Below are 22,490 nucleotides of genomic sequence, written 5' to 3' on the forward strand. Positions count from 1 at the left end.
TACGAACGAAATTAGTCGATGATGTTTTTATGCTTAAGTAGATGAGTTATTACCAAGATATTGCCAAGGGTACGCATACAATGATACAACGATCTAGCGTTGCTACTGGAATAAATAAATAAAAAATCTAGATATTTCTCATTTACTTTGTTATGTAACTTCCTATTTATGGACCTAAATACTTTCAAGACGAAACTAAGTACTTACTACTGTAACTAACTAACTTCATACATTCAAAGATAAATAAATTTTCTACGAAAGGGTAGATTAAATTACTACAAAATCTATAAATTTATACATTTGTTCGGATATAATACACCTTCATGTAACTTACCGTAATCAATACTAAATATTTGACGTTGTACAGGATGATAAAAAATGTAGGCCGCCGCCGTGAATGCAGATAGGTATCTTACGACGAGGCAGCGTTGCACCAAAACTTTATGTAAATAGATACCATACATCTATATCGTCAGCCTATAGGCTTTACTTATGTTTTACATACGCGTGTAAAATACAATTATTCTCTTAAAAAATGCTTATGCGATTATTAATTATAATATTTTTATTCATCATCATGGGTAGAAAAGTACATAATAATATTAGCACAGTTTTGATGTTATACCTATAATGTTTATCTTAATAATTACTATACCATACCATATAATAATTATATTGTTACCACATAAATACATATTAAATACAGTTTAAAATTATATACACCGAACACGTTCAGGTATAATATTATGAAAATAGCGCATTCTAAGATACATAGGTACTCCATCGTCAATTACATATTTTAAAAACGACACATTTATGTTGTATGGTGGGCACATAAAGTACGTAGGTAATCACACAATCGTCAAGTTCAGTGTTTCAGAATTATCGACCCACCAGTGAGGGTATTGTACGTTACCACACTTTGTATTAGTCTAGTCGAGGATCACTAAGGGGGTGCAAGGTTGATGGTGAAAAATGATTGTTTACTCGTTTAAGTACTGCAGACAGTGACTGAATGAAAAATATTTATGACGGTACAGACGGAAATAACAAGTGCATTGTGAACTTGGCACTGTTCCGTAATCGATGCAGATTTAGAGGTCATATGGCCGATTCATTAATTCATGAGCAAGAGGACTGACTAAGGTTGAAGATTAAGTGAAACTTTGTGTCATTTACACCTTTTTTGGTGTTCGATCGGCTGGGAGATGTAAGCGCTTACGTGTCACTGAGTCGAAGGCCTTGTGGGCGATGCGACGGCGCGGCGGCGGCGGTGTGGCGTCAAGGTACCGTACTGAGCCGGGGGGCGCCTTTGCCAGAACCCGCGCGGCAGTGCGCACGCTCAGAATCCGCGAGCCAGTCGCGAGCAGCGCGCGCGCACGCGACTCGACACGAACGACTCTCGTGACCGCTACCACTCACTACATGGCAATTGTTTGACAACTTTATTATGTGATATAATAAGACTTGCATTTAAGAATATTTAATCGTAATTTAAGAATCTCTTTAGAGGTTAAGTTTTAGGGCGTAAATAATTTATTGTGGGATCAAAATGACAATTAAAAATAAAAAGACTAAGCAGTCTAATCAAGTGGCTTCGTCCAGTGGAGCTTCGACGAGTGTTCAAAAGAGCAGTTCAACAACAACCAGCAGCAGTACTGTGCAGAAAGTCAGCTCCGGCAAGAAGGTCCGCTACATCGAGGTAAAGGTCGAGGAAGACGACCCGCTTATGATAACTGACGTAACCGACCATGGGTCGGTGACTGGCTCCACTATATCGGAGCATTATAACAGCCACCCGCACTATATTATCACGGAAGCTCCTTCGATGACTGATCTATCGCAAACAAGATCGCTAGGACATCATACAAGTGATATGGCTCTGTCCACAACTGGTGAGTTCGTTTCATCGTCGGTGCTACAAGAATCCTCATCGCAACAACAAAGTTCTAAGAGTGAGACTTATCAATCTTCTTCTACATCTGTTCAACAGTCTGGTTCTAGTCAAAGCCAGACATTTGATCGAACTATGGATTCTTCTTCTGGAAATCAAACTCTCAATACCGCCTTTTTAGATAGCAATGGAAGCCGTGTCGCAGACTCCTCATCTACATTCTTAACAAGATCTCAAGGTGCTAATGCTACTAATTCTTTGCTTCAATCTGAACGTCAGGACGTTCTAAATAAGCAAACAGCCGCAACGAACCAGTCTACTTCTTCAAAATCTGATGCAAGCAAATTTACATCAACAAATCAGAAGAACACTAACCAACGAGAGAATGTAACTTACCAAAATTCTCCTCAGCCGTCGAAAAGAGGTCAGACTGCAAAGTCTGATATTTCTAACTTCTACGGTGGTGAAGGATCGCTTGACAAAGATTCAAGGACAAAACAGTTTACGAGCACTTCACAATCTAGTGAGAGTAAGAGCAGCAGTGTAGTAAAATCCTCTTCATCGTCGTACGTTGTTGAAATAATAGATGGCAAAGAACGCATAATTGACAGCACTCACAGAGAATGGGGCGATGCTAAAGAACAAGCCAAAAGTGAGGCATACGATAGCGTAAGTGGTACAGGTATCAAGCCACAATCGGCACATAGCATACAGAATTATGACATGAAATCTAAATACGACACTGGAAAAGATGGAAAAAAACCTAAAAGTGAATTGACAATAAAAGAAGATGCAAAGTTTATTAAAGACGGAAGTCAAGTCACTTCTCACACTAACTACATTAAGGAGAAGGACAATTCTATTGAACAACAATATACTTCTACACAGGGACAGCTAACTTCTAAAGATAATCATTCTAACATCACACAAGATAAGTTAAATGCTAATATTTCTACTCAAGATCACTCAAATACTAGTGATTATCATCAACTGTCAAATATTACGGAAGAGCAAATCAGTTCAAGCTCTCAAAATTATACTACTACTACGTCTAATAGCGAGGATACTATCAAAACAAACAAAAGCAATATAAAATCAATTGATGCCACAACACAGGATAAGAGACGTAATGTAAACAAAACAGATTCATCAAACTTTTACGGTTATGACACAACTGTACAAGATGAATTGAAAAAAGTTGGTGATATTTTACATGTGGGAGACAGCAAAAACTTTAACTTTTCAACTAAAATCATGAAGAGTAACACCAGTAGTGCTGAGCAAGCCACTTCTTCGTCATACAGGGTTGAAATAGTCGACGGAAAGGAAAGGATTATTGATACGTCTAACAGAGAATGGGGCGATAGCAAAGAGCATGCGACGTATGAGAAGAGTCACAATGTGGGCGGAACTGGTGTTAAACCTCAACATGAATATACTCGCCATGTTTTGGATAAAGAATCTCATTACGATACTGGTAAAGACGGAGTACCTACGAGCTCTAACTACGTTTCAGAAGAGTCCGCTTTATATAAAGATGGAAAACAAATCGCTTACACAAGTAACACTCACGGCGGTGACTATACAAAAAAGAAGGCTATTACTGAAAATTTCAATGATACAGATGATATTCTGAATCGACGCATTCAAGGTACAACTGATGACAATGTTCACTCATCTACTTATCAAACGACATCTACTGATCAGTCTACCATAAAGGACTCGAGTAATGTTCAGCACACAAGCGAATTTTTGACTACTGAGAAACAACACCTTACACAAGAGACAGCATCCACGTTGAACAAGGAGACAAAAGATACCCTTACAACTTATGAACGAAGTACAGGGACTTGGAATGGAAAATTCATTTACGAAAAGGATGATGATAGGCCCAAACGACCAAAAGATATGTCTCCTTTTGGTCGACCAGAAAAACCAAGGCATCATCTGAAAAGGCAAGATACAGAAGAAAACATCATATTGTCTTCGAGGGACATTAAAGATTTTACATCAATAAGTGATTTGAGGAAAATCATCGAAACAACGCAGTCTAACAAAAATGTTACTGTAAGTGATAAAAGTATTGTGATTAACAGAAGGACGATAGATGATAGGGTGTTGAAAGACATCATTGATACAGTAAAGAAGTATCCTTTCAAAAGAATTGAGAAGGTTTCTTTCGGAACTAAAATAAATGAAGACGTAAAGGATTTGTACGAAGGCGTTGACGCCGAAGAGCTCACGACAATTGTGAATACCGCTAATACCGAATTTACTAAGAAGTCTTTTGAAGTTGAAAAGACTAAAAGTCAAGTAGAAGTCACGCGCTACATAATCGAGAATGGAATAAAAACGAAGATTACCACATACGAGGATGCAAAAGAGGATGACAAGGTCAAGACAAACGTTTTCGTCGACAAGAGCGCGATGGATGTTACAAACTTGGTATGTAACTTTATGATTACTTATAGGATTGATGTTTGATGCCGGAATTCGCCTGTAATGCGGAATTATTTTATTCTAGCGAGACGCCAAGATGACGAAGGACGTACGCGAATATGATGTGGTCGACCATACCATCACTAGCACGAGAGAGGATATCAGCACGGTCTATGATGAGACCGTCATTGATGATCGGAAGACCATACTCGACGATAGAACTACTTCCGAGACCACTTTCATTGAAGAGACCAGGCCAAGAGGCCCTAAAAAACCTGAAAAGACAGTTATTAAGGAACAGTGTATCTGCGAAATGTGCACTTGTGGGTAAGTGATTTTCCTTTAATTTATTGCCTTTAATTTGAAAAATGGCCTTTTGTTGTTAAGTGTATTTGGCAGTATATCACATCTTTTAGGTATGCATTGCATTGTACGTCGTATACGTACCACAATGTGTACAAAGCCGGCAATTTAGTTCGTTTCCATCGGTTAGCTAATGGGTGATATTGTGTAGAGTTACAGGTCAACCCGTACAAATTGATGTAAATAGCTTGTTTTGAATGTGAGAAATTTACGTACTGGTTTCACGATATGTCGTTGGATACAACTGTGTATATAATTGATTGTAAATCTTTATACTTACTATTCATTATGTATGGCGTACGTACCAGTTTCTTTTTTTAGGGAGATGACCTAATAGGTGCCTCGATTTGTTGTTGATTGTTCACTTTGCAATTATTGCAAACTGAAAAAAAAAGGAAAGATACTATTGAAGCTATAGCAAAAACAAATTATACTGTTTACATATCTTGTACGTATTTCTATGACACGGTCATTAATATATGTATGAGAGATGTGTCATTTTGTAGGTAAACAACTTGATCATCATCTGCGGAAATAATATTTTCAACGTGTTGAAAGTCAAGCAAACGTAATATGTAATAGGATAGTATAATATTAGTTTCTTATATGGTACATATTTAGGTTCAGTCTAATTTGATCTAAACTTTAGGCATATGAAAAATATTTTACATAACACAACATTTGGTATCCGCCATATTCTTGCGTCTAGGGCTGCTGACCTTTAAAGTTGTCACAGACAATTTTGTGCTGACTGAAAATGTTTGGAGAGTAGCTGAAGAAATAAAAGTCTATTTGTAACTCTTCACAGTTTATTTTATAAGAAATAGTAGATAGTTTTAGTTTAAAAAACTATAATCATAATGTATGATGAAATAGCTTTCTCACAGATGGCGCTACGGCAAAAAAATCGTTAAAACCAAAAGAAAGATCTGCAACAAGCACATAGAAAAATTCGTAAGGTCCGCTAGTTCGTTCCATGGCTCCGTTTGCTAGATGTTCCAATCAAGCCGGATTGAAGGAATTTTTGAAGTTTTAGATCTTTGTATTAATAATTATAAATTATAACAAACTAGTGAATTAATTTCACAAAAACATTTGAATATCATGGTTTGTCAAACATCGTGACATTCAATAACTTAAAAATTGCAACTATAATCTTAAATCAATATTAACATCGCATATGTTATAAGGTCTCATATGCTCTTGCAAAATGTAAATTTTTTTCATGAGAGAGTCGACAAATTTCTAATGCTTAAAAGGACAGTTATGAAATTTCACATATACATACGAATTAGATTGTCTCAAGTAATTCGTGTTATTTTTTATTTTCACATAATAAATGTTTGACATAATATGATCACAAGTGGCTTTATTAAATCAAGGTCATGAAATATTTACGTCGTCACGATTATTTAGGATTTTTTCAACCGAAACATTAAGAAGCATGTAGTACGTATTAAGTATCTGTTACTTTGGACTAATAGAAAATCAGTGCTGCTTTACAGTAGAAATAGGTAAGGTGGTGGTGCCTACCCAGTTCTACTACAGATTCTGCACAGACAGCAATTTTAATATCAGTAGAGCTCCTAGTGAAAGAGTTCGTTCTGGGAAGTACTGTCACTTCAACTCTTTCACAAGGAGCTCTACTGCTTACCACCAGGTGCACGATTGTTCTTCCCTTTATTTGGTACCATAAAAAAGAAAACTCTACCACTACTAAGAGCATAGAGTTTACATGGAAAATTTACAGTAGCTGCAATTTGTGGTAAAATTTGTATACGTCGACCTAGAGAAACTGTATGCTTACGTAACTCGGTAACATATATCTCATGCATGTCTTAGCAACCTCCATACATACGCCGTCATACACGGTTTAGTAAATTTCGACATGATATTAGGGGTAATGGAACACGAAACTCAACTGCAAAGCCATTAGAATGTGATATATAATTTATAGTATAGTGGTGATATAATTAATGTAGAGTTGTTTTACAATAGTTTGTAATATATATTTCATAGTTTTACAATAATAAGAAATAAACATTCCTTATGTATAGGCATTATTGAGTAATTTTTTTTATTATTGTTCTTATTTATACTTATGCCCTTAGATTCCCTTTGGGGTAGGCAGGTACTATCGATCGTCACTTAGCACGATCCTGACAAATTTCTCTTGCTTCACTTTCATTCATCAACCTTTTAATACAGGCCCTCTTATTCTTCTCATTACGCACTCAAACCTTTTTAAAAACACTTTCAATTTGATCTGAGAATGTTCTTCGTCGCCATCCTCTTCCAATGATGTCTTGAAAATTTAATTAAATTAAGACATGTAATTTTTATGAGCAGAAAATGGCGCGTTTTTTGTAGTTACAATTTTAGTATCGCATTTTGATTTTATTAGCTGATGGCTCTGTAGCCAATGCTCAACAAAAAAATATACTAAAAAGAAAAACCTTTGAAGTCATTGACTTAATGTTTGAAGTGGAATTGTGGTATGGTTTACATAATATAATCCCCCAATCATTAATTGTCGTATCTTGAATTTTAGGAAGTCGTCACACTTACCGACATGGCATTATCGACAATCGCATTAGGCCCCTCAGAAAAAGCATTATGGCATAATTTAATATGTAATAAGAGTGAAAAACACATTGTGCGTCGGCGGCTCCAGCGGAATCGAAATGCACAACGTCTTTTTCGTTCTTACTGCATGGACATAAAGCTCTCTTTGACCGACACAATTCAATCAGGTTTCAGAAGAGAACATTTTATAATAATCTTTGTTTTTTATATGTACTCTACTTTTTATGTGCGATAGAATGAGTTTGATACGAGCTGTGCCCTAGGCGAGCTACAATTCAAATTAAGTCAATCAGTTCAAAATTTTTTAACGTTAGTTACGACATTTAGTCAGGAGGGGAACGGTGTGTGGAAACATTTACGACAAATTTACATTATTACAAGGTCGGTCAATTACTCAGATTTTGATTAGTGCCTGGCTCTTAGACTACGTAATAAAGAAGCGCTATTTCGTACTATTAAGGAACGTTGTTATATGTCTCATAGTAAACTTCAAATTAAATTACGCGCACAAATTTCGAATAACTCCGAGGTGCGAGCCTAGATTCGAACATACGCCCATCTGCTTGAGAGGCGGTAGGTCAAACCATTAAGCTGTTAGGGCTTTTTTCTTTTTATTTTATAAAATAGTCAATGTTTATTATTTACCAACACATAGATGTTCGTGTAGTCATAAAATGGGATTTTACAGTAACTACAGTTTTATATAGCAACCAAATGGTATTTATACGTTTGTATAGTTTCAAATTGACATTGTGCACTAAGTGTACATTTATATAAAGTATATATAGATACAAAATAGTATTCTATAATAGCTATACGTTTGTTTAGTAACCTTGAAGAAATAGGACTTCGACTTAAACTTTCACGATTTTCATTCATTATTTGATTTTGAATTCGGGACTTAATCACGTTTCAGACGTATTGTGAAGTCCATGGTCCCGAAGGGACGTTTAATAATAATGTGTTATACATGATTAAGTCCCGACTTAAAAATCAAATAAAACGGGACTTCGGTTATGGACAGATGTTTAAAATAAGAAAATTATATATTTTTGGAAGGTAACATAAATTGACCTTGGTACAGATCTATTACGCTAATTCAGCAGTTAAGCGACGTAACAAACGTGCCCAGTTACGACACATTGGCAACCCGCCTAGTTGGCCAACATACGAGTTTGGTTTGTTGTGTACGACGTCATTTCGTGTGACGAATTGCGGGTTACGATTTTCCGAAGTCTCTTGACTCCATAACTAAACTAACTTGAGAGTTACTTTATCCGTTCATGGACAATAACGGCGTATGATAGGGGGTATCCAGTTTCGCAATATGGATCTCAAAAAAACAACTACGGGCTTTACTTAAATCGCGTATATTTGTTTTTGCATACAAACCTACGTTTCGGGCCTTTTATAGGTCCTATGACCTGTGACTGTTTAAATCTGGAAAAATAGTTTCATTTCCTATGTGTAACAATCGCGAAAACCTAAAAACTCGATAAGTAGGTTTTGTCAAAAGTTTTTGTGCAGTAGGTTACATCTAAAGAGACAAACCGTCAAGTATGAATTTGTAGCATTTACGGTTGACTGTGACAATTGTGACCACGGGACCTGAATAAGGCCCGAAACGCTGGTATGTTTGAAAAAACAAATATACGCGATTTAAATCCGGAAAAATAATTTCAAAACCTACTTACCTAAGAAGTTTTTTTCTATACAATGTTTACCGGCAATGACGTCATAAACGAATTCTTCATTCTATCTTAGATTGTTAAGCAAGAATTAAGAAAATGAGTCATCAGCCTTGTTTATTTGTATCGGTAATAGTTGCGAGTAGGTGTTTTATGAAGCACAATCTCATTCTTTTAAGCCTCGTTAATATCATATGACTACCTCGGTGGCCTAGTGGTTAATACTATAGGTAGTCGATGAATAAATAGGTCCCGGGTCCGATTCTGGGTGGAATCACATTTTCAACTTTTTTAATTGAACGTGGTCTGGGTGTAAGAGTAGTGCTAGTGCTAGTGAATCGTTACTCTGGTATTCCCTCAGTACAGATATTCGCTGATTGAAGGTCAGGTTAAAAAAAACATTAACTTTTGTTCGTGTTCTATGTTATTTATAAATACATTTAAATACTTAGGAAAAGAAACTATTTTTTTGTTTTAATTTTTCGTATAAGAGTAACTATTTTTGGTCAACCGTGACCATGGAACCTGTAATGAGTCCGGAACGTTGTTTTCTTTTAAAAAAAAGCAAATATATCGAGTTCTAGGTTTTCGCGATTGTTACACATAGGAAATGAAACTTTCTTCGGATGTAAATAGCGTATATTTATTTTTTCAAACAAACCATTAACAACAACAACAAAATAATTTTTCATGGTTTTATTTACAAACCGAACAAGAATATATTTATCTAATTTTGTTAATTTCTAAATTGTACACAGGTGTAAATTTTAAAACATACAGTTGCTCCGACAACTTCTTTCTCGAGATGGACTTAATACTGAGAAAGTTTTTGTCAAGAGGGATTTGAATCTGTTAAATATAATGTATACATTGTTCGTATTTTGGATTAGCCATAGTGTACCCTTTAAGCTGAACGGGAACAAAAGCGAGGATCAAATTGGAAAATAATAGAAATATTCTTTACTGCACAATAAAAATATTAAAAGCCATATTATAGAGACAAGATTTATAAAGATATTATTCGAACACAAATACTAAAACCAGACCTCATTGATATTACTAAACTTTAATATTTAGCCAATAAAATAGATTTCGCCATATAAAGAAACTTTCGTGAGAAAAATTAATTCCTAAGTCCAAATGAATTTTTAGTAACATCATCGGACTCTTAACGAGATAAAATGGTTTGTATGTCATTGTTATTTTGTGTTCAGACTTGCATTCAATAACTTCTCGATTGTACCTATTTACGACGTGATTGCCAGCACTATTATCCAATTTAGCAGATGTAAAAATTCATAACTTTTAAAATTATTGACCTTTTTTAACCGACTTCAATAAAAAAGGTTCTCAATTCGGATGTATTTTTGTGTGTGTATGTTTTGCGATTACTCCGACATTTGTGAACCAATTTCGATGATTCTTTTTTGTTGGAAAAGAAGTACCTCAGTAGTGGTCCCTTTTAAATTTGAAGAAAATATTCTGCCTGCAAGGGTGGCAAATTAAGAGATGATCATCCGGTAAATTGGATTTTTTACACACTTTGCGATAATCAATTTCAATAAAACTTAGCAAATAGGAGTAGATGTAATTCCAATAAAAAGTGGATTAGCAAACTTTTGAGGTCAGTTTTCTTTTATAAGAAAGTTTGAATTATTAGACTTACGTGTCGCAATATAACTGAACTTATTTTCTAACTTGAAAATATGTTTAAAAATGTAATAACAATACTAAGAAAAAGTAAAAAGTTTGTTTATTTTAACAGTGTTTCAAATCGCGACGATAAGTAAGGTTTGGGGTGAAACATATCACAAGAATTAAACGCATAGTGTAGGAGTGAGGTCACACCTACTCAACCGTGACTTCTTCAAACTGTGCTCAAGTGTTTGTACTTTGTATCCATCTGATTAAACACAAGCCATTTTAACGGTCTTTTAATACTTTTAAAAACATGACACAAAAGTTTATGTACAAATTACTTGATCAATAATAAAAAGAATAATTTTATTTTAAAAAATCGACTTCAAAACTATGTTTATCAGCTTTCGTTTCATTCGTTGCCGCACTCAACGACAATTGATACGCAGATAGAAGTTCTTGTCAAAAAGAATCATATTATTCAAACACAAGGTAAACTGCTTTTCACGGTTGATGTTCCTATTATCTGTCTGCACTTTCTACCATCAGATAAGCTTTTCAGTAGCAGTAGAGCTCCTTGTGGAAGAGTTCCTTCAGGGAAGTACTTCTACCTTACCTATTTCTGCCGCCAAGCAGTAATGTGAGCATTACTGCGTTCCCTTGAAAGGTGAAATAGCAAGCACATGGGACTTTTCAACTTGTCTCAGGGTGATAGGCGCAGAGGCAGTGTATCTCAGATCTTTGCGATTTAAAGCTCTGAGTGGCACTGCAACTGTTATGGACAGGCGTGTCACGTATGTGCCAAATTTTATTAAAATCTATTAACGGATTAAATTCAATGAACCGGAATCATACAAAATATTTTATTATATTATATAGTAAGGTACTGATGACACATTAAGATCGAAAAAAGCTACGAATACCAGTAACTTACTGATATTTTCAATTCTATAAAGCGAAATAATTGATGTCAAATTAAGTTTTTTTCTAAATACTGTCTACAATTTCCGGTCCAAATAAAAAAAGCTCCCACATAAAATTTTAATACATGTCCCCCTAAATAATGGTCGTCTATTCTGTAACATGCCACCCCATATGTAATTTAGGTTTCAAAACATTTGTCATATTCCCAGACCTAGACAGTCATTATGAAAACTTAATTATTAGGGTTTTTCACTTTTTGTGGTCAATACAATCCCGGTTGCACACTAGAATGGTTTTTAAGGTAACAATTATTTTTCTATTTGGCACGCAATTTGCATCAAACCAGGTATATGTTTGTATATAAGTCTAAATAAATTAAAACTATGTTTATAATGTATCAGTCCATTGTCATGTAATACAAATAAATTAGGTACGTCAATAGCCTCGACATTACACTGTAGACTTAACGTTTTTTAAATAAAGTTGAATTTTCAATGGATTTGTATGTGCATCCACATGGATTTTTTTATTCGAGTAATACCAAGCGACAGATCGAACAATTGCGCCTGGTGATAAATGAAACGCCTATCCATAACAGTTATAGTGCCACTCAGAGCTTTTAATCGCAAAGATCTTAGGGGCACTACCACTGCGCTCGCCACCCTGAGACAAGTTGACAAGTCCCATGTGCTTGTAATTTCATGAAGTAGACCGTTTGGAAGCGGTAAAGCTCCTTGTGAAAGAGTTCGTCACCTTACCTATTTCTGCCGCCATGTAAATAGTTACTGATGATGATTACAGTAATTACTGCGTTCCGGTTTCGAAGAGTAAGGGTGCTGGTAAAATTACAGGCACATGGGACTTGTCAACTTTACGTCTCACGGTGAGGGGCAACGCGACAGTGTCTCTCATATCTTTGAGATTTAAAACTTTGAGTGGAACTGGAACTGCTATGGACAGGCGTGTCGCTTACCACCAGTCGCACGACTTGTTCGTCGCGTCTCTTATCACGTCATAAAAAAAGACTAACTATAATATACATATAAGACGAACTCGGTGGCCCTACGGGCTACGGTTTGCTCTGTGGATGCTGGATGGAAAAGTATCGGGTTCGATTTTATTGATGACCTTGCTAAATTGGTTCTTGTCTGGGTGTTCTGTGCTAAGTCTCGCGGTGAATTCCGTTGTTGGTACACCTACTCAAAGTACAGGAAATTTCCTTGTTTGAGACCATGTTAAAGTTAAAGTGAACTTAGTTAATCTTATTTAAACGCTATTTCCATGTCTACTGATATGGAAGTTCGTCTATATATATATATAGTTGCCAATGTTTTTGTAAGTCGCATTACGGGTTTTGCCTGGTAATTTTAGTAGGAATAGACACGCTATGATGATGGCGTGTGGTTGTAGCAACATTGAAATAAAGCATTGGATTTAATTCAAAACAACTATAATATTATTGTTGTGTTAAGATTTGTTGAAACGGAAATCAAGTCAAAAACTTATTTTTACCCGACTTTAAAAAAAAGGAGGGTCCTCAATCCGACTGTATTTTTTTGTGTGCATGTTATACGCGATTATTTCCAGACCGATTTCTAGGACCCTTTTTTTGTTGTAAAGAGGGTACCTGAATAGTGATCCCATTCAAACTTGAAGAAGATATCATCCAGGGTAGTACTGCCTCCTTACCTATTTCTGCCGCCAAGCAGTAATGTCAGCATTACTGCGTTCCGGTTATGAAGGGTAAGGGTGCTGGTGGCATTACAAGCACATGGGACTTGTCACCTTATGTTTCAGGGTGACCACTTATGTCTCAAATCTTCGCAATTTAAAGCTCTGAGTGGCACTGTAACTGTTATGGACTGGCGTGTAGCTTACCATCAGGCGCACGACTTGCTCGTCCCGTCACTTGATGATATAAAAAAAAGATATTCCGTCTCTAAGGGTCGCAAATTAGGAGGTGAATCTGGTTTATTGGATCTCATCCACATTCTATTAACCGATTTCCAAAAAACTTGGCATTAAGATGTAATTCCACAAACTTTTGTGATCGGTATTGTTTCAATAAAAAAAGTTTAATTATTCATACTAGTAAAGTTGTAGTAATGTTGTAAATTCATTCGCAGTTTAAGCTCGTCTTTGTAGAAGCTGTAGCTTTTTATTACATTATAAACTCACACTCACACTTAAATAACGCAAGGAACAATTTTAAACAAAGACAACGGTAACAAAATAAATGAATGGGAAATAAAATTGTAGAAATAAGCTATGAATAAAATTGTAATGCTTAAATAAAATGTAATTAAGGCGTTTTTATCTATTCTTCGCCATTTAGATATAAAAAAATTAAACCTGTACTAGAGGATTCTTAAACTTCTACATGCTAGTGGGCGATTTTATGAGCTAAGTTGTTTCCTATATATCTACGATATGTAGTACCGTGCCACATTGCTCCTGGCACCTGTCTTCCTAAAGAGAATTTGACGTGAAACAACGGTAAATATGTACGCTACGTTATTTGATATTAAAACCTTTAAGAAGCCATCGTGTTTGCGTTTCTTTTTATTGTTAGTATGTTTCAATAACTCTTGGTAAATCTTGGTATAATAACGCCACATGTGATCATACGTCAAATACATCAAAAAAATTATGTGTATCGGTAATTTTTGACTCTCCTATTCAAGCATAAAAATCGATTAATTTAATTCGTGGAATCTTCAAACCTTTTTCTTGAAATGTCGCCAGTTTGCAAATTTGGCCTAATTACACTAAGGGTGCGACTTTCTTGGGTACTATAAATAAAGTAAAATATGACTCAATCATAAGGGATAACGATGTATTTATCGTTGTCGTTGGAAATGTTTTCGTAGGACTTTCTTATACTGGATATGTTTTTAATTCCATTTATTTTATTGTGTATTATAGGAATTTTAGTGGCAATTTTTGTTATTTAAGTATACTATCATTAAATATTGAATAATATTTTCGAATACTGCTCTGGAATATTAAGTAACACTTCATGATAATATTCTGTATTATTTAAATAATAATAATTGACACCGAAATTAGGTAGAGAAAACTAACCTGAAAATTACCTATTAGAAATTGCATCCTGGGAATTTCGGTCTCGAAAATTTCGAGTGTCTCGACGATTTTTAGGAGACTAGACTCGTGTTTTCGTTCCGGGAATTTCGAGGCTTGAGCCTTATGTCACTTAATTAAAAAAATGTTAAAGTATACTAAATCAACATTAACCATTTATTCTGTTTACATGGACATGATAACATTGTAGAGTGGAAGTCAGTATAATCTGTGGAGATAGAAAAACGGTAGTAACAAAATCATGCCCTTTGTTTCTAACGTACCCAATATAAAAACGGAAAAATACTTTTCATAAATATTTAGAACGTAATCAAAATATCATGTTTAGACTGTCTGAATATCTGGCCTATAAGTACGGAGGTTCACTTTTGAAACAGTCTCGAAAGTCTCGTTTTTTCCGGGATTTGCGAGAACGTCGGTGCGTTCTCCATATTTTTCCCAGGACGCGGAAATACAGCGGTACTCAAAACCCTAATGTGTGTGACAAAAATAATATAATACATACAAATTATATATGAAATACAGCACCAACTATCAGGTCTGTGGGAAACCGATTACAATTACGTAAATGGCTTTCACGTGGAAGTTGTTTAAAGCAACTTAAGAGGAATCAGGAGACCAATTGCGATTTCAAAAACTCGTAAATTTTTCATTCAAACTTACATCAAGTGTTCCATTCGTGTTTTGACTTTCCATTTTCATACACGGTGAAATATTATGTTGTTTTTGTTAAGAGGTTTGGGGTTAATTGTACTAGCCATGTGTAATCTATAACACAACTTTTAACTGGAGTTGATAGCCCACCGTCTTCTTTGTAACCTTATACATATAACCTTGTAATTTTGTATTTGTAACAGTGTACTGAAGTTTTTATGCTTGCTTGTATAGTATACAAGAAATTTCTACGTGATCTGCCATTAGCATAGCAATGTCGTTTTTATTAGTTCTAGTAACCGATGACAACAGATAACTCGTTCTGCTATCAAGGTCTTTGGAAAGCGTTGAAGCGTTGACCATTTATTTCTGTTAGAAAATATTGCATTCTCTTGGAAAATTAAGCATTTCGATGTAAATTGACAGAGAAGTTATAGAGAAAAATGAAATAATAAAGAAAAATGAAAGAAGTGCCTATATGGTAATAATTTATTTTTATTGATTTATCTTGATATGGAGAAATTCGTAGCTCAGTTGGTAGAGCGGTAGCCATGTTGACTTAATAGTCGCTGGTTCTAGTCCAGTCGGGTTGAAGAAATGTTTGTTCGACATTTGATTCAATAATAATAAGTGCCTATGTTATTTTGTACTGTTATTTATGTATGCTATTTAATAAAAGCGAGTAGCGTAAATTGATAGTTTGGTAGGCTCATAAAAGGCTAATCCACAGCATTTAAGTGCTTACTAAAGTACATATAATAGTTTCAATATATGTCATTAAACACTCAAATTCAACTTGAGCACTGTAACAAACATTCTCTCAACTATTTAGCTCATTAATATTCATTTATTGCATTTCACGTGAACGGTACTGGTTAATAAACTTAAAACTATAGTAGGTACATATGTACATGTGATGCCCTGTAAGAGAGAAGCAAATTAAACTTATAATTTAGGTTCATTATAAACATGAGCGCATTTAATTGATGTAGAATATTGTATGGCCTACATTTATTTCTCTCGTGTGTTTGGGTGTAATTTGTGGTTGTCTATGTGTGTGTCCATGGCAGCCGCGACACAGGGTTTCCCTAGTGTGGGACTATGTTGAGTTTGTGCGTTATTGTTATAATTTCTATATTTATTATTTAAGGAGCGGGATTTCTATATTTATTATTCTATACATGTATTATTGGTACATTTATGTCTTATAATAATTTTGATTAGATAGTAGTAATAGACAAATAGACAGAAATAATTTATTAACTTTAAATTAAAAGTTCTATAACCATGCATCAAACACTTTTATCGTCAAAAAGTTCAGATATTTAGTAATATATTATATATAATTATTATGTTATATTTTATATGATATAATTTTTTTAATGAAACCAAGTGACGGGACGCTGCAGTGGCACTCAGAGCTTTAAAACACAAAGATCTGCGGGCACTGCCACTGCGCCCGTCATTCTCTGAGACATAAGTTGATAAGTCTCATGTGCCTGTAATTTCACCAGCACCCTTACTCTTCTAAACCGGAACTTAGTAATGCTCACATTACTGCGCGGCGGCAGAAATAAGTAAGGTAGCAGTACTTCCTTGAAGAAACTTTCACAAGAGCTCTACTACTACATCATTTTTTTTATAAGATTTTTTAAAATATTTTTCAAAGACCATATTTTTAAGCAAATTTTTCAAGAAATTAACGTTGGGATTATACATTTTTATTCACATTGTATGTGAAGTGCATGAAAATAGTTTTAAGCCAGAGCTTGTACACATACTTTATGTATATGTGTTATATGAGGCAAAGTAAGCAAGTTTCAGAGAATTATTGCTCTACATTCATCTCGATGAGTTGAAGCAGATAACGGAGTGACGTGAAGATGTCTCTGTACAAGGACAAGGTTGTATATTATTACATTACATATTAAACACAATAATATAGGCATACCGTTATCTATATTCTAGTTTTTTATCGCGGTACACATAAAGCCACCGAGACAGACTTGTAGAGATATTATTTGTTTTCAGAATTATAGTTATCGGATAGGTGCACGACTATGTTGTGCACATTGACTGTCAATGGTTATGCATGATAAACTATAGTCCGTACCGATTTCTAAAAGTTACTTATTCTAAAAACACTAGGTTACGAAAGGTAAACGGAAAATTTGATGTAGTGTACTCATAATAATTAGTATCGATTTCTTAGGTTTTCTTAGATTTTAGACATCTAAAATGAAACTATTTTTTCGGATCTCAATCGCGCATATTTGTTTTTTTTTTCAAATAAACCAACGTTTCGGGTTCTTAACAGGTCCCATGGTCACGGCTGACTGCTACTATTACTACGTAATAATTAGTTTTTGTTCCCATAAATAACAAAACACAGCGTAAAAAGGAACATCATCACTTACATGCATTTTTGAAAAAAACATATTATTGACATTTTTCATGGTCAGCACACGTATTAAGGGTAACGGTTTAGCCTTTAGTACGATTATGATCAAATTGTAAGAAATCAGTATTATGAATTTAATTTCCTACATTTGGTAAAGTAGGTATAAAGAGTAAGAATTATCTCATTAGACAAAAAAAGTGTTCTTATTGGTAGTTTTAGATATTTAATAAACAAAGATTGTTTTAAAATACAATTGTAAATCGAAATGTTCACTATACAAAATACGTAACTACTAAATTGTACTAATCCCTCCGTGGATGAACGGTTGCCATGTTGGTCTGCTACGCAGAGATCCCGGATTTTATTCCCGGGCTGAGAGAAACATTTGTATGGCCTACATTCTCTACATTTCTCTCGTGAGTTTGGGTGTAATTTGGTTGTCTGTATGTGTGTCCATGGCACTCGCGACACTGGGTTTTCTTAGTGCGGGACAATGAGTGTGTGCGTTATTTATTATTTATTTATTTATTATTGTTTATTAATTAGTCTAAATATTTGTTGTTGTTCACTAAATAACTAAGTTAAAGAAAATCTAAAAAACTTAACATGCGACCTTATTTATTAACATTGGCTGTTTATAACACTGTCTTATACCATTCTGGTTTTAACCTTTCCTCGTCTCGGAATGAAAGAAGCGATAAACTTTGAGCCAATGGCTTTAAATAGCTATTTGTCATTCATGATGAGAAATGCACTTACGTGGGTTTTTAAAATAAATAATTTAAAACTGTTCGCTACAATCATTTTCATTTCGAGTTACAAATTGATTGACACTGTACTATACAAATTAAAATGTATTTAGATACTTTTCTACTGATATTAAGTATTACCTACGATCTTTTAATGGTATTAAAACAGTGTGCATTATGTTTTTATCACTTTCAAATTTTTCATAACCGACTTGAAAGGAGGTAAAATTTTTTTGGAACAATCTATTTAATTACGTTTCTTTACTTTTTAATCGACTTCAAAAAAGGAGGAAGTTCTTCAATCCGACTGATTTTTTTGTATGTGTATGTGACGCGACTACTAAGACATACGTGAATCGATTCTACTATTCCTTTTTTTTTTTGTTGGAAAGGGGTATTCCCACCACCACAAATATTTCACCTCTAAGGAAGGCAAATTAGGGAATGAATTCGGTTTATTGTATTTCACCCACTTTCCGACTTTCCGTTAACCAATATTAATAAAACTTGGCAAATAGATGCATTTCTACAAACTTTTAAAGTTGGTTTTTTTTATAAAATACTTATATTTAACTCTTTGACAGCTCCTTAAATAACGCAGTGAATTTTAGTAGTTAATATTTTTACCACCCATAGTAAGTACATACCTGAGAATAATGACTGGTAAATACAGGTAAATAAAGAACATTTTCTATTCGTAGGTCTTTGTTTGGTAAAAATATTGTATTAAAAAGGTATGTACGTTTAGATTTCTGTGATACATAATAATACAAATATACAACACAACACAAAATACCACCGCGTCATTATAAAACAGACAGTTATTGAACTATGTGAAACCAAATATGATATATGTGTGATGATATATTTCTTATGACGTATGTCCATAAAGTTCATTTATTGTCAAGGAATCGATCAGTGTTCCTTATGGACTCGAAAATGTCTTTCATATCAGTCGCCGTGACCTAAATTTAGCTTTGTAATTGAACTATTGCTACATAATAATAATACATAATACTTAGTATGTATGTGTGACGTATGTAGGTGTGACGTGTTTTGAAAGTAGGACCTTAAAAATGAGATTGAACAACTAATTAGGTTTAGGGTTTAGGTACCTAGTGCTAATAATTTTTACATGACTACTGTTGTTTGCTCTCGTGTCAGAGGTTGTCTTCAAATAAATATCTTCAGTGTTTTCAGTTTAGCTGTTTTTAAAATAATGCGTTTCGACACAATGAAAGTATTTGAACGCGAATTGCGCTTAAAAGAAACTTACTTGCTTACTTTAGTAGTAGTAAATCTCCTTGTGAAGGAGTTCATCCAGGGAAGTACTGCCACCTTACCTATTTCTGCCGCCAAGCAGTAATGTCGGCATTACTGTGTGAAGGGTGGGGGTGCTGGTGAAATTACGGGTACGTGAGACTTATCAACTTGCGTCTCTGGGTGACGGGCGCAGTGGCGGCGCCCCTCGGATCTTTGCGGTTTGAGGCTCTGATCAAAACCTTGGTTTGCTTGTAAAAACATATATATGTGATTTAGATATGAAAAATAGTTTCATTTACAATTTGTAATAATCGCGAACACCTTAGAACTGAATAAATTTTTTATTAATATATTCAAGATTGAATACGTATCCTTATATTTTTTTTATTAATTCATTATTATGTCATCATAGTAAAAGGAAGTAACTCAGCGATTATAATGAAGAGCCTCGTTAAATGTTGCAATAAGCTAGATTAGATAATTGATTGTTTCGGCTTGCTGGCTTGAACAGCTTAATCGCAGCGCGGATTGAGATTTGATGGTCGATCGGCTACAATTGTTATCGTGCTTCAGGCGTGAAAGTATACTTAGTCATTATATTTAGATTAAATTGAATTATTTATTCATTAAACTGACTGTACTGTGATTGGGATATGAATACATTTGGTAGGAAAATATGATACGTTCTGTGTACCGTTTAGGTTCTCGGGTTTCTCTCAGAGAAAAGTTTAGGAGACTGGTATCATGTGGCATCACAATTTAAAAAAATTAAAATTCTTTTATTTCAGACAACGAGTTCCATAATTTGTTGGTAATAATAATAACAAAAGTGGTTATAAATTAGTGTTAGTAGATTCATTTTTTTTACATTAATTTTCAAGTCACCTTTCTCATGAAGCGTTGCCACATGGGAGAGGTAATCCTACCAGCCACAGTTTGTAGGATGCTGTTGGGACTGTCCCGCACTCTGCGCATCAGGGATGCTGTCTTTTTCCGGAGGATGGCAGCAAAACCATCCGTCTCATACTCTGCAAACATCCCCGATGCGCTGCAGAAACGAGGCAGTCCCAACATCATCCTAAACATATTATTGTACTGTACACGTAGGGTCTCCAGCGGCCGTTTGGTGTAGTCGACCCATAGGCTTGAGACAATACAATGTACACTTACTCAAATATTTTGTATACGTGTAAAAATATACATAATTTCATTATGAAAGAAGGTATCCATAATATTAACCTTAAAAACATTACGTTTTCAAGTGTAAAAATGTTACGTATGGAATAAATTATTATATGACTTTCATTAAATTAAGGGCTTTGTAGACAAGTATACTATCATTGCTTTGTAGCGTGTACATAAGTAAGGACGGCACTAAAATGTATTATTACATAGAATAATATTAATTAATTTGGTGCTTATACATAATTTTATAAAAGTACCTATTGAGAACCTTTGTTAAATATTTTTCTGATTTGTTTGGTTTATGTAAACATTATTTAGAAACCATAGTTATCAACGTAGAGTTATGTGGTCACGTTGAAGTACAACGTGACTTATATTCAAAGAACTTCAAGAATTAAACGTCATCTTAGGTGACTAAGAATATTAAAAAGTGGAGACTTCTTTAAGTATAATGTTATTCATACGAAAAACACTATAATACCCAATAACTTTACAGCTCTTATTAAGAACGCATACACTACGTTAATAACATCAGTACCAGATTCGTATCACCGCGGAAGCAGTGTACTCGACTGTGACACGTGCACTAACGTTAACGTTTGGACGTTAACGTGTTCGCCACCGTGACTGAGTTTTGTCATGCTTGCAACATTGATTGTTGTAGCATTCACACTGAATTACGCTTTTAACTACACCTGAGACGTTACGCTTGTCTTCTAGTGGGATAGGCCGGGTTGTAGGTACAATTGTTTAGTAACAGTTGAGCTTCTTGTGAAAGATGTCTTCCAGATATATTGCTCACATTACTTCTGTTTTGAACGGAAAGGATGCTGGCGAAATTACAGGTACATCGGACTTGACTTGTCTCAGGGTGAACGGCCGCAGTAGCAATGCACCTCAGATCTCTGTAATTTAAAGTTCTAAGTGGCACTGTAACTTCTATGGACAGGCGTGTCGCTTACAATCAGGCGCACGACTTGTTCGTCCCGTCTATGGTACATAAAAAAGAATCTTGGCATATTGGAATTGTTACATTTTTGTATGCAATCTTTCATAATATGCCAATGCGTAATGGTACCGTAACTAAACAACTTAAGCATTATTAAATACGTTCACAATTATAAGTATGATGGGACTGTAGTATAAAAAACCAGGCAGAGCGTTTCGACGTTAGAAGTAAGAAATTGAACTCGGGTCTGAAGGTAGCTTATTGCAAATGGCTTCTGGAACTAGATTATGACGTTCTGTATTCGTGTATTAGGTTTCTAATTTATTTATTTTTATTATATCACGTGACGGGATGAACAACTAGTGCGCCTGATAGTATGCGACAAGCCTCTTCATAGCAGCCACTGCGCCTGTCGTTCTGAGAGATAAAGTTGACAAGTCCCGTGTGTCTGTAGTTTCTGCAGCATTTATACCCTTCAAAACCGGAAGACAGTACAGCAGCTCATATTATTGCTTGGCGGCAGAGGTAGGTATGGTGGCAGTGGACTGGACGAACTCTTTCACAAGGAGTTCTACTACTACTACTACTACTACTACTACTACTAATGTGATACGCCATGATATAGGTTTAAGGGCCTAAAGATGTCACATATATA

The 22,490-nt window shown here is 34.9% G+C and overlaps 1 protein-coding gene across 5 annotated transcripts in view; it reads left to right on the forward strand.

Annotated features, from left to right (window-relative positions):
• The first annotated feature begins 1,327 nt into the window (after nt 1-1,327).
• Nucleotides 1,328-22,490, forward strand: part of LOC113231039 (titin) — a 43,961-nt gene continuing 22,798 nt past the window's right edge. For all 5 annotated transcript variants that reach the window (XM_026465192.1, XM_026465193.1, XM_026465194.1 and 2 more), the window contains exons 1-2: nt 1,328-4,339; nt 4,419-4,660. In XM_026465192.1, coding sequence (XP_026320977.1) covers nt 1,553-4,339; nt 4,419-4,660 — 3,029 coding nt within the window. In that variant the 5' untranslated portion in view covers nt 1,328-1,552. The remainder of the gene's footprint in view (nt 4,340-4,418; nt 4,661-22,490) is intronic.

Source organism: Hyposmocoma kahamanoa, unplaced genomic scaffold, assembly GCF_003589595.1.
Source record: "Hyposmocoma kahamanoa isolate Upper Pololo Valley unplaced genomic scaffold, ASM358959v1 64, whole genome shotgun sequence".
Taxonomy (NCBI): Eukaryota; Metazoa; Arthropoda; class Insecta; order Lepidoptera; family Cosmopterigidae; genus Hyposmocoma; species Hyposmocoma kahamanoa.